Consider the following 13,584-nt stretch of genomic DNA (forward strand, 5'->3'; position numbering starts at 1 on the left):
TTAAAGATTGCCAACAGACACAAAACATAGTTTCTTAGCTTTTTTTTATAGCTCTGAATTCACAAATATTAGTTATCACAATATTCAGTGTAACTGAAAAAGCACCTTTTGAAGCCAAATATTAAATTTCTTGTGTGTTTTATGATTTTATATATTTTAGAATAAGCTTTTCTAGCAGTAATGGGTATCTTTGAGAATTTGCTGTATAGTACTTCCTCTAAGTTGTATCCATGGAGTGTGTCACCTTAAAAATTTTTTTGATGAATAAATAATTCACAAGAAATGTTGTTTTAAAGGAGAGCTGTATCACTTAAAAACAACATATGGAAAACCAATTTTAATTTTGCTATGATACTCATTCTATGGACTGACTATATCTAATATGTGTTTTACTTAATGAATCATTAATTTAGGGCCCTTTATCAGTCATATGATCAGGTCTGCAGTTATAAAACATACAGTATTTTTTCACCTCTATAGTTTCACATTCTTTCCTTTTCTTAACTCTGGAATTAACATTGTCTTTACAAAAAGACCTTCAATTATCTCCTAAAGTAGTGGCTGCAAGCTATAAATTTAAAGTTATTTACATATGTATACAAGTGTTTTATTTCTTTAGGTGCTTGGTAAACACATACCCAAGGTCCCTCAACACAGAAATATGTAAAACATAAAAACTACAAAAGGAATTGAAGCAACTTAACAGAGTTCACATAGTTCATTTCACTTCTTAGTTGATAACTCTGTAAAGCCATGAGCAGAGCCTAGTTTTCCAGGTACCCGGGATTTATTCATCTAGTCATAGAATAAAGATTTATTCTGCAGTGGGTGCATTTAAATATTTACATCTTAAATATTTCTAGAACATTGCCTTAGGCCTGGCCTGTATCATCTATATTTTACATTATTGCCTGCTAAATTGTCTCCTATTTATTCATATGCCCCTCCAATTCATCACTACCACAGCATTTAGAATGATCAACTTCCAAAGTATATTTGACCGTGAGCCACTGGTTGAACCATATTGCTGTCCAGGCATCCTAAAATTACATATATGTCTTTTATGATCTGACTTCTACCTAACTTTCCATCTGTAGAGCTTTCTACGGTCTGCCTTTCCTCTAGAATTACTGAACTGCTGGTCATGCCTGCCTCACCATCTATGTTAGACAAACTTTATGCTGTTGTATGCTTCTCCCCCTGTCTTCATAGCACAGCCTTGCATGCTCTCTGCCTTTCCTGCCCTCTACCCCTTTGATTCTGGCTAACCTCATAGTTTAAGTCTCAGCAGAGGCATTATCTCTAAAAAAGCCATTTTTGACACCTCCTGTCTTTAAACCCCAGTGCTGAGTCCTAAAAGATGAAAGATATTTGTCAAATACTAGGAAAAACATTTCCGATATAAAAAAGGGTGTACACTGATAAAAACATTAAAATTAACAGTAATTTTGGAAACCATAAATAATGATGCAGTTGAAGCTTAGAGTGTTTTAAAAATAAATGAGCAGTTATATTGTGACTTTATATGTTGTACTGTGTTTCCAAATTTTGTTTTATTTTTGATTGTTTTTTTATTGATGTTGCATGAATATGAATTTGTGAATGAATTTCTGAGGTGTTTGTATGCCTTGAACATTATGACATCTATTATTTCCTAAATAGTTTGTTAAAGTTTTAGATAATTAGAAGTATCTTTTTAAAGAGGTAAATATTCAGCTAAGGGTTAAGTTTAACTTAATTTCTCAATTCATAAAATGTTATTTTCCATTTTTCATAAAGATTTATAAATTTAACTAATATATAGATTTGTCAGCAGAACTAGACTTATCAATAACATCAGAGGAAGAGCAAGAAAGACTTGATGGAAGCCAACATAACTACCCACAGGTACATAAAAATTTAATTTGAATTTTTTGGTATAATATCATTTTCTAGGATTTCATAAGGAATCATAATTCAATTGAAATTAACTTTCAAGCTACCCATTTAGAGTTAATAAATCATAATTGATGATTTAGTTTTATAACATTTTACCTAGTTATAAACTTAAAATAATGTTTGAATTTACAGTAACTTAGAGCTAAGCTTTTTCCTTGGAATTGTTCTGAATATTGTTGGCTTCTGTCATTTTTATAACTTCCATATAAGATAAAGAAGGTAACATCAAATATCGAATCATATGGTTAAAAGATGAAATTATGAACAATATAAAAATGATGGCCTTTAGGTTAGATACATGTGAAAGGAGTCATCATCCTCAGTGATTCCAAATTTGTAGGTTGATATTGCTAGTCACTAATGTCACGGTTAAAATTTATTCTGTCTTGTGATCTCTGTGTAATTGACTTCATAATCTATAGTCATGGAGAAAATGGGGTCATAAAATCAACTCAACTGACTCTTAAGAGAATCACAGCTTCCAGGATGGAATCTTTTTTTTTTTTTAGAGTATAAACATTTTATTACAGTATAGGAAATTAGTAATATTATAAAAAATTTTATCCACTCTTATTTGTGGATGTTAGAATATATTAGAATTGGATACAACAGATAAGTATATCAGTAAATAACACTATCATAGTATATAATTGAATTAAAATTGAGGAACTTGCTTTTCTTTCTGATCGATGTTAATAATAATTTAAAGTTTGCTCCTTCTCCAGTTGTTAATCTTTGAAAAAACCACTCCTTAAGATATGGTGAGGTAAAATGTTTTAAATGAGGACGCTTTTGTAACATTAATAATCATTGACTCATTTTTGGTGGATTTAATATATAATAAGTTGTTTAGTTCAAATAGGGACAAAATTAGGCGTGCCAGTTCATGATTTTGTCCTAATTTAGACTAAGGCAGGTTATTTTTCACTTCTTAGTTACAATCCAGTGATTTGGGAGTACCTAAACATGGTTTTAAAATTTTAACTGTTAAATTTTAAAGATATTCTAATATTCCTTTGTCCATTCACGATTCCTCAAGGATCAAGTCATTTCACAAACATGTACCCCGTCAGGAAAGACATTTGAAAATCAAACCAAGCAAATTAGTCTTCCACTTTTGCATCTGCAAAAAATGTCTCAAGGATCAGACATGAATAAGGAATGTGATAAAGATGATATGTCTGCATATTCAGGACATCTTTATGTGCAAAGGGTTGAGGAAATGTGGATCAAACAAGGTAACTTAGAGTGGAAAAATCAGTCAAAACTCGTCCCAAATGAGTTAAAGCAGACTTCTGGTGAAATTTGTGGAAAATACAAAACTACTGGTTGTCCTGAGGAAGAGCCAACACATGACAACTCTAAAGAAGGAGCAAGCTTAAGAGAAATACCTTCTAATTTGCCAAATAATATACTTCATTGTGAGGGAAGAGATGCATTTGGAGAGTCCATCTCTGCAGCATTCCAGGCATTTCCTGAACAAGAAGAACCCCATGTCGAAAATGTCTTTCCATCTCATTCAGGCTCTGGGTCCCTGGGATATGCTTTCCGGTCATCTTCTAAGCTTTGTTTAAATGAAAATAAACTACAGCTTGAGAATGAGAACAAATCAGACTCTGAGCATGTTTTTAATGAAAATAAGGAGAATTTCTACAGTGATTCAGAAAATAAAAATAGGAACCCAGGGGTTACACTGGAAGTGAAAGAGGACCAAGAGTTTGATATGCAGATGACAAAAGACATGAACCCAAACATCACTGACTGGAAATTCAGCGTCAAACACACTCATCAGTCTAGTGATCCACAAAATCTTCTAGATTTGGGTTTTGCTGACTTCAATGAAGTGAAACACACGATTCAAATTAAAAGGCACACTATTTCTGCTGTTACAAATACTTGTAAGGAAACAAAACCTAATCAAGATCTCCTCCAGAAGCCATCACTTGCAGATAATTGCAGCGCTAATGGCTGTAAAAGCTTGGAAACTGAATTAGAAAATGTAAGTTATGTGCTACGGTAGCACTCTACTTTGTTATCATCAAAATTACTAGTTATTAGATTTCATGTTTTGTTCCTAATGCATGCATGCTCAAATATTGGACCCTCAAATTAATCTGAAATCCGAAGTATTTCATCACATGGCAATTTGTTCCACATCCTATATAAATATTTCAGTATATTGAGTAAAACCTATTATATATGTATATAATTTTATCAACACTCTCAGTTGCTTTTGTTAAGTCAAATCTATATATTATGTTGTTTAATAAAGTATGGTGCATTTTGACATGCATGATTTTATCATAGAGGAAGCATAAACCCTATGCAAAATTTTCAGTATTTAGCTCTAAAGGAGAAAACTGAGTTTTGTGGTGCATTGACTTTTTAAGACAGACAAATTTGAGATATTCTCCTTCCAAAGACAAAGTGGATGAGCTCTCCCCCCTACACTAAGGCATTAAATGACTTTGCAAAAGTCACACTTTTAATTATCTCATTCAGCATTGGAGAGTTGTATCACCTCTTTCGGTGCCATTAAATGCTAGGCAATGTATCTTTAGTAGCTTTGGACGAATTATATATGCTTTCTTGATTTCATTCCCATTGTTGGTAAATATGGCCTGAAGTAGATACTTACTTCTAGACCCTCTTTCTATATAATTTTATGGCATTGAATGTGAATTTGGGGGAGCATTACTCATTTTCCAGAATTCTACATTAGCTAACGACTTAATCAGATTCACTCAGCTTCTGTGTTATGGTAAACTTTGGATCATCTATTTTATGAATAACACCACGTCTTTGATCTTCCCACAAACTAAAAGAAAAACTAATTGGAAAAGGCAGAAAGAGGAAGCACAATATCACAGCCCCTAAATCTGGCTGTCTAATGCAGAATCAAGGTGGTGAAAACAGAAGAGAACAAATTTTGTGCCTCTGTCTTTTCATTTCTCTGTCTCTGCTAGTCAAATATGGGGTGTGTGTGGATGTTATGCATCACTGAGTAAATGTGAACAAGAGCACAAAGTTAAGAAAGCCTTTTCTGACATGTTGGAAAATTCTGCTTCCTCTACTGAAATAGAAATGAAGCAGAATTTACAAAAACTTCAATGATATGTAATAATAAAGTAAGCACAAAAATGTTTCTATTGATGAAAGTCATGACAATGAAACTCAGAGCCAAATGATAAAATTAATGAAAATAGAAAGGGTCTTTATAATGAAGAAAGTAATAGCAATTATTCTTAATATCGATCTTTCATTGAAGCTTGTAGAAGAAAGGAAGAAGCACAAAAATAGTGACATGGAAGTAACAGAAAACATACGTAATGCTGCTGCTAAAGACAACGAGGGATTAATTCAACACAGAAAGAATGGGAAAACTGATAACGAGCAATTTTCTATTATGGAAAAAGAAGATTCTGATAGGTAAGCCTATAACAATAGGTAACAGTCAATAATTGTTATTTTCCTATAAAACAAATTTTAATTTGAGTTCATATTCATAATTAACAAATTTTACATTTTTACTAGGGACATTCAGCCTTGTCTGGTAATTAGAAACATGTAAATTAACAATGAAATGCCATTTTGAAGTCAAAATGATAAATGTTTTTAAAAAATAACAACCAGGGTTGGCAAATGGGAGAAAAGAGCATTCTCATATACTGTTGGTAGATGAAATTGATACATCTTTTTGGAAATACCAGTAATTTAGCAGTGTGTTTCAAAATTTCAAATATGTCATCCCTTCAACTGAACAGCTTCATTTCTGGAACTAGATCCTACAGGAAAACAGGATTTGTGTAAACACACACACACACAATCTAAGGGAATTTCTTATATATTATTATGCACATAAAGCATACAGTAGGTCATTATACATACTCTATACAGTTTGACATAAGTTAAGAATATATAATATGTATATATGCATTAAGGATATTTATATAAATATGTTACATCTATATATGTTAAGAATATTTATTATAAACTATGTTTCAAAAAGTTGAAGGTGTCTAAATACCTATCAATAAGGAAATAAACTATTATAACCATAAGATAATGTAGTATACAACCATTGGGAAAAAATGAAGTTAAGTCTACAGTATGCTAATCATTTCACAATTAAAGTATATTTAAGGCATTTGGTTTTATGTCCTGTCCTAACCAAATTTTGTTGGAATACCTTTAATATCTGCTGAGTTTCAACAGTAAGTTATTTGCTATAGTAGCGCTCTTCTTTGATACCATCAAAATTGCTAGTTATTAGATTTTTGTGTTTTGTTCCTAATGCGTGTGTGCTCAAATATTGGCCCTTCAAATTAATCTGAAATCCAAAGAATTTTACATGGCAACCTGTTCCACATCCTATGTAAACATTTCAGTATATTGAGTAAAATCTATTAAAGCACATCAAGGGATCGATTTGCTACATCAGGTTTTGAGATACTTTTCTGTGAAAAGCCAGATATTTTAGGCTTTGTGGACCATCTGGTCCCTTTTCTTGCAGTCTGAAATCTGTTATAAACAATAGGTAGATTAATGTCTCTTCACTGCCATATCCTCAGTGCCGTGAAGAAGGCCTAAAGTACTCAAATATTTACTGAGTAAATGAAGTTAAACATATGTGTATTGTTTTACATGTTATGCTAATTCTCACTTAAACAAGACACAAGTTTGATGTGGGCTCATTTTGACAATTTTACCTGTCAATTATGTGCATTTTATAAATTCTTTTTGGCTCTTTCTAATAAGCTATATTCCCTCCTTGACTGGTTTCCCATTTAGGGAGAAAAGCCCAAGACTGTTTACTCACCTATTCTTTTACTGGTATTTATAATAGTTTTAATTACTGAAAAAATGGATCAAAGTAGTAGCATTACTTTTTCTTTTTTTTATTAATTATTTTATTTTTATTATGGTGACATTGATTAATGAAATTCAGTAACTTTCACTTGTAAAATTCAACAGTAAAGCATATATATATTGCATTGTGTTCACCGCCCATCTATTTCATTCTGTTACCACATATTTGACCCCTTCTACCATGTCTACCTCCCCTCAAACCCCCTAATCCCAGTTAATCACTAGTCTATTGTCCATGTCCATGAGTCTCTATTTGTTTGCCCTGTTTGTTTGATGCTTTTAGGTTTATATCCCACATATAAGTGACATCACATGGTTTTCAACTTTTTCTATCTGACTTATTTCACTTAGCATGATTATCTCGAGATCCATCCACATTGTCACAAATGGTAGTATTTCATTTCTTCTTATGGCTGAATAATATTCCATTGTATATGTACCACAGCTTCTTTATTCAATCTTCTATTGTAGGACACTTCGGATGCTTTCATGTCCTGGCCACTGTGAATAATGCTGCTACGAACATCAGTGTGCAAATATCTTTTCATATATGGGTTTTTAAGTCTTTGGAGTAAATACCTAGTAGAGGGATTGCTGGATCATATGGGTAGATCAATTCTTAGTTTTTCGAGGAACCTCCATACTGTTTTCCATAGTAGTTGTACCAATTTGCAGTCCCACCAGCAGTGTATGAGAGTTCCTTTTTCTCTACATCCTCTCCAACATTTGTATGACTTGTTCTGTTGATTATAGCTATTCTAACAGGTGTGAGATGGCATCCCATTGTGGTTTTGATTTGCATTTTCTTAATAGCTAATGATGTTCAACATCTTTTCATATGTTTGTTGATCATTTGTATGTCTTCTTGGGAGAAGTGTCTGTTCAGGTTCTCTGAATTTTTTTAAATTGAATTGTTTGGTTTTTTTTTGTTTTGAGTTGTATGTGTTCTTTCTATATTTTGTACATTAGAGACATTGTTTGCAAATATATTTACCCATTCAGATGATTGCCTCTTTACCTTGTTGATGGTTTCTTTTGCTGAGCAGAAGCTTTTTAGTTTGATGCAGACTCATTCATTTATTTTTGTTTTTGCTTTCCTTGTCGTTGAGGTCAAATCATAAAATCCTCTTTATGTCCAATGTTCATCAGTTTAGTTCCTATGTTTTCTTCTATGCAATCTATTGTTTCAGGCCTCATATTCAGGTCCTTAATCCATTTTGAGTTCATTTTGATGTCTAGTTTCATTTTATATAGGTAGCTTTCCGGTTTTCCAAACACCATTTATTGAAGAGGCTCTTCTTTCTCCACTGTATGTTCTTTTGTCGAAAATTATTTGCCCACATAAATATAGGTTTACTTCTGGACACTTAATACCATTTCACTGGTCCATGTGTCTGTTTTCCTGCCAATACCATGCCATTTTGATTACTGTCTCTTTGTAGTATAATTTAAAGTCGGGCAGAGTAATTCCAACAGCCTTGTTCTTTTTTCTCAGGATGACTTTGGCAATTCGGAGTCTTTTGTGCTTCCATACAAATCTGATGATTTTTTTTGTTCTATTTCTTTTAAAAATGCTGATGGGATTTTGATAGGTATTGCATTAAATTTGTATAATGCTTTCAGTAATATGGTTATTTTAACTACGCTGATTCTTCCAATCCAAGAACACGGAATATCTTTCCATTTCGTTGTCTCTTCTTCAATTTTTCTAACAAGGTCTTATAGTTTTCATTATATAGGTCCTTCACATGTTTCATTAGATTTATTCCTAAGTATTTTATTCTTTTTGTTGCAATTGCAAAAGGAATTATTTTTTCCACTTCTTTTTCTGACACTTCATTCTTAGAGCATAGGAACGCTATGGATTTTTTGAACACAGATTTTTGTACTCAGAAACTTTATTTGCTTATTGTTTCTAGTAGTGTTCTTGTGGAGCCTTTAAGGTTTTCCATATAGAGAATCATGTCATCCACAAATAGTGACAGTTTGATTTCTTCGTTTCCTATTTGGATGTCTTTTATATCTTTCTCTTGCTTGATTGCACTTGCCAGGTCCTCCAATGTTATATTGAACAACCGTGGCGATAGTGGACAGCCTTGCCTTTTTCATGATCTTAGAGGGAAGGTTTTTAGTTTTTCAACGTTAAGTATTGTATTGGCTGAGGGTTTTTCATCTATGGCCTTTATTATGTTAAGGTACTTTCCTTCTATACCAATTTTGTTAAGAATTTTGATCATAAATGGATGCTATGTCTTGTCAAAGTCTTTTTCTACATCTATTGATATGATCATATAATTCTTATTATTCAACTTGTTTATGTGATGTATGATATTAATTGATTTGTGTATGTTGAACTATACCTGTGTCCCTGTAATTGAGCCTATTTGATCATGGTTTATAATCTTTTTAATATGTTGCTGTATTTGGTTCACTAGCATCTTATTTAGGATTTTTGCATCTCTGTTCATGAGAGATATTTGTCTATAGTTTTCTTATTTGTGTTATCTTTATCAGGTTTTGGTATCAAGGTAATATTTCTCTTATAAAATGAGTCAGGAAATATTGCCTCCTCTTCAACTTTTTGGAACAGTTGGAGAAGAACAGGTATTAAATCTTTGAATGTTTGGTAGAATTCACTGGTGAAGCCATCTGGTCCTGGACTTTTTACCTTTTGGTAGGTTTTTGATGATTGTTTCCATTTCCATACTGCTGATTAGTCTATTTAAATTTTCTAGTTCTTTTTGATTTAGTCTAGAAAGGTTTTATCTTTCTAAGTACTTGTCCATTTCTTCTAGGTTATTAAATTTGGTGTTATATACTTTTTTCATAGTATTCTCGTATGATCCTTTGTATTTCTGTGATGTCAGTCATAATTTCCTCTCTTTCATCCCTGATTTCGTTTGTGTCCTTTCTCTGTTTTCTTTAGTGAGTCTAGCCAGGAGTTTGTCAATCATATTAACCTTCTCAAAGAATCAACTCTTTGTTGCATTTATTTTTTTCTATTGTGTTTTTGTTTCAATTTCATTTATTTCTGCTATAATTTTGATTATTTCTTTCTTTCTGCTGATTTTAGGCTTCATTTGTTCCACTTTTCTAGTTTTTTAAGGTGAAGAGTTAGGTTGGTTTTGGGGGGCTCATTTTTGTTTTTGGAGATAGGCCTGTAATGGTATGAACTTTTCTCTTATGACTACTATTGCTGTGTTCCAAAAGTTTTGATATGTTGTACTATCATTATCATTCATTTCTATGTATCTCTTGATCTCTCTTTTTATTTGTTCTCTGACCGGTTATTCTTCAGTAGCATGTTGTTTAATCTCCATGTATTTGTGGTTCTTCCTGCTTTCTCTTTGCATTTGATTTCTAGTTTCAAAGCATTATGATTAGAGAATATAGTTAATATAATTTCAACCTTCTTTGAGGTTATCACTGTGTCCGAGTATGTGGTCAATCCTTGAGAATGTTCCATGTGCACTGGAGAAGAATGTATAAGCAGCTGTTTGGGGATGGAAGGCTCTGTAAATGTCAATTATGGCCAGTTGTTCTAATACATCATTTAAGGATGCTATTTCCTAATTGATTTTCTGTTTGGATAATCTGTCCATATCTGACAGTGGGGTATTTAGGTCCCTTACTGAGATAATATTTTGGTCGGTCTCTCCCTCTAGTTCTGTTAGTAATTGCTTTACATATTTCAGAGCTCTCTGATTGGGAGCATAGATATTAATAAGTGTTATGTCTTCTTGGTGCATGATTCCCTTTATCATTATGAAGTATCCCTCGGTATCTTTCCTTAACTTTTTTAGTCTGAAGTTTATTTTGTCTGATATTAGTACTGCTACTCCTGCTTTTCTCTGAATGCCATTTGCTTGAAATATCATTTTCCACCCTTTCACTCTGAGTCTGTATTTGTCTTTGGAGCTGAGATGTGTCTCCTGGAGGCAGCATATGGTTGGATTTTGTTTTTCGATCCATTCTGCAACTCTGTGCCTTTTATTGGTGAGTTCAGGCCATTTACATTTAGGGTGATTATTGAAATATGAGGTCTTCTTATTGCCATTTTTATCTTTTGCTTTCTGGTAGCTTGGTGTTTCCATTGCTTCCTTGCCCTTGTGTTTATGTTTTCTTTATTTTGGTTGGCGTTTGTGGGTCAATGTAATTTTTTAAAAGAGTCTAATTTATTACTTAGAGGTCAGAGAAATAAAACTAATTTTCTCAAATCAGCCTTTATATAACATATATACAGTATATATAATATACATACAGTATTTCCTTTTCTTCTCCATGTGCCTTATCTCCATTCCCCTTTTCCAATTCGGATCTTTGAATTCTCCCCTTTTCTGTTATTGTTGTCTCAATTTGTCCCTATATGTTCTTAACATTCCTAAGTACCTTGCAATAGCAAATCTCATCTTATGTTTAAGCTTATAAGGCCCTGTTCTTAGTAAGGGTTGCGCTCCTCTACTATCTGTCTACTAGTCGCTTTACTCATGGTTATGTATTTTTTGTCATTTTAGGTGAGCTGACCCCTTTCGGTATTTCCTATAATGTGGGTCTCGTACTGGAGAATTCCTTCAATTTTTGTATGTCTGGAAAGGTCTTAATTTCTCCTTCATATCTAAAGGAGAGCTTTGCTGGATACATTATTCATGGCTGGTTGTTCCTTTCATTTAATAGTTTGAACATTTGATTCTACTCCTTTCTGGCTTGTAAGGTTTGTGCTGAGAAGTCTGACAATAATCTAATGGGTTTTCCTTTATAGATGACCGTCTCCTTTTCCCTGGCTGCCTGAGAATTATTTCTTTGTTGTTGATTTTTGATAATTTTAATACAACGTGTCCTGGAGAAGGCCTTTTTGGTTTGAGATAATTGGGTGCTCTGTTGACTTCTTGAATTCCAAGCTCCAGCTCATTCCTTAGATTTGGGAAATTCTCATCAACTATTTGTCTGAAAATGCTTTCTCATCCCTGCTCCTTTTCCTCACCTTTGATAATGCCCATTATTCTTATGTTTCATCTCCTGATGGTATCAGCTAGTTCTTCTATTTCTCTTTCATTATTTTTCATTCTTTGGTCTCTCTCTTCTTCCTTCTGATTTATTTCTAGATTTCTGTCTTCAATATCACTGATCCTTTCCTCCATTTGGTTGACTCTATTTCCCAAGCTTGCTATTTCATTCTTCATCTCTTTTAATGTGTTCTTCATCTCCAGAAGTTCTGTTTGGTTCTTTTTGAGGGTTTCAGTCTCCTTGCTGAAAAACTCATTCTGCTGATCTATTTGTTTCTCTAATTCCTTGTATTGTTGATATGAATTATTTTGGATCTAATTGAGTTTTTTCAGAAGTATTCAGAAGAATTCTCTTGTCATTTAAGTTTCATATTTCTATGTTTGTAAGCTTATTTTCTGGAGATTTTTCTCTTTCTTTCTGAGATTCCTTGTCACCTTGATTGTTCATGGTGTTTAATGGACTATTTCTCCATCTGGGCATTAAAGGATGCATATTCTGCTTTTTTCCAAAAAGATTTATTATATAGTGGTCTCTTTTTAGCCTGTTGCTAAGAAGGCATTTTTCTTTTGGTTTCCAGTAGTTGGCATTTAAGCCTCTTGGGTCCTTGCTTTATATAAAGCTTAATAATACCTTTTTTTCTCATAGATATTCAATCACACTCGTTACCCTTAGTCTCAGTCCCCTTCGTTGTTTACGACAGTTTTGGTAGCATTTGCTCAGATTCCCCTGGTGCTACACGGTGTTAGGCCTTGGAGAATATGGAGGGAGGTGCCTCTGGTGGGGGGTTAGGCGCTGTGGCTCAGCCTCGCATCTTGCAACCCCGGATTGTAGTAATCAACTATTGCTCCCCTGCCTTCACCACTTCTCTGCTTTCTGCCCTGACCCCTGGGCACTACTGCTATGTGGAGCTCACAGCACTCCCAGGCAGCACTGCTCAGGGAACCCACTGCACCTTCTCTCCTCCTTACCTTCTCCCATACCCCTCCTCCTGCTGAGAGTTTCAGTTGTGAAAGGTAGCTACTTTGTTTCTTTCAGTCTACCACCTGACTCCTGCAGTTCTGACCTGCGGTAGCTCTTATTCACAGATCTCTCCCTCTACATGGTTTTGTGCAGGTTGGGTGTTTTTTGTTGAGTTTTAGATGTTCAGCTTATTGTTGTTTCAAGGGGAGGGATCTGGGCACATCTCTTACTCCACCATGTTCCTGACATTACTCTTATATTAGCATTAGATACAAGGCTAAAAGTATACAAAAATTACCTGATCACATCATTTACAAACAAAATCATAACAAATGAAATTATTGCTATTTTTGAACTATATATAATGACATATGGCTATATCAAAAATTTGGAACTTAACTTTTTTCCAGCTTTATCGAGATATGATTGACATATACCCTTGTCTTATATGTTTAAGTCATACAGTATGTTCACTTGATGCACTTATGTTGCTAAATGGTTACCACAGTAACATTAGTTAACATTTCCATCACTTCACATAATTATCATTCCTTTTTTGTGGTGAGAACATTGAGATCTACTCTCATAGCAACTTTCAAGTATATAATATATAATATTGTTAACTATAAACACTATGCAGTACATTAGATTCCCCAGAACTTATCATCTTATAACTGGAAGTTTATACCCTTTGACCAACATTTCCACATTTCCCCTATGCTTCCAGTCCCCAGCTACCACCATTCTACTCTCTGATTCTATGAGTTCAGCTTTTTTCAATTCCACATACAAGCGAGATCATACACTATTTGT

General features: G+C 33.5%; 1 protein-coding gene across 1 annotated transcript in view; it reads left to right on the top strand.

Moving 5' to 3' along the window:
• The window catches only part of LOC102879118 (ankyrin repeat domain-containing protein 26), a 104,436-nt gene that overhangs the window by 59,194 nt on the left and 31,658 nt on the right, over positions 1 to 13,584 (top strand). The window contains 2 exon segments of the mRNA XM_025040540.1: positions 1,814 to 1,887; positions 5,207 to 5,367. Coding sequence (XP_024896308.1) covers positions 1,814 to 1,887; positions 5,207 to 5,367 — 235 coding nt within the window.

Source organism: Pteropus alecto, unplaced genomic scaffold, assembly GCF_000325575.1.
Source record: "Pteropus alecto unplaced genomic scaffold, ASM32557v1 scaffold29, whole genome shotgun sequence".
NCBI classification, from domain to species: domain Eukaryota; kingdom Metazoa; phylum Chordata; class Mammalia; order Chiroptera; family Pteropodidae; genus Pteropus; species Pteropus alecto.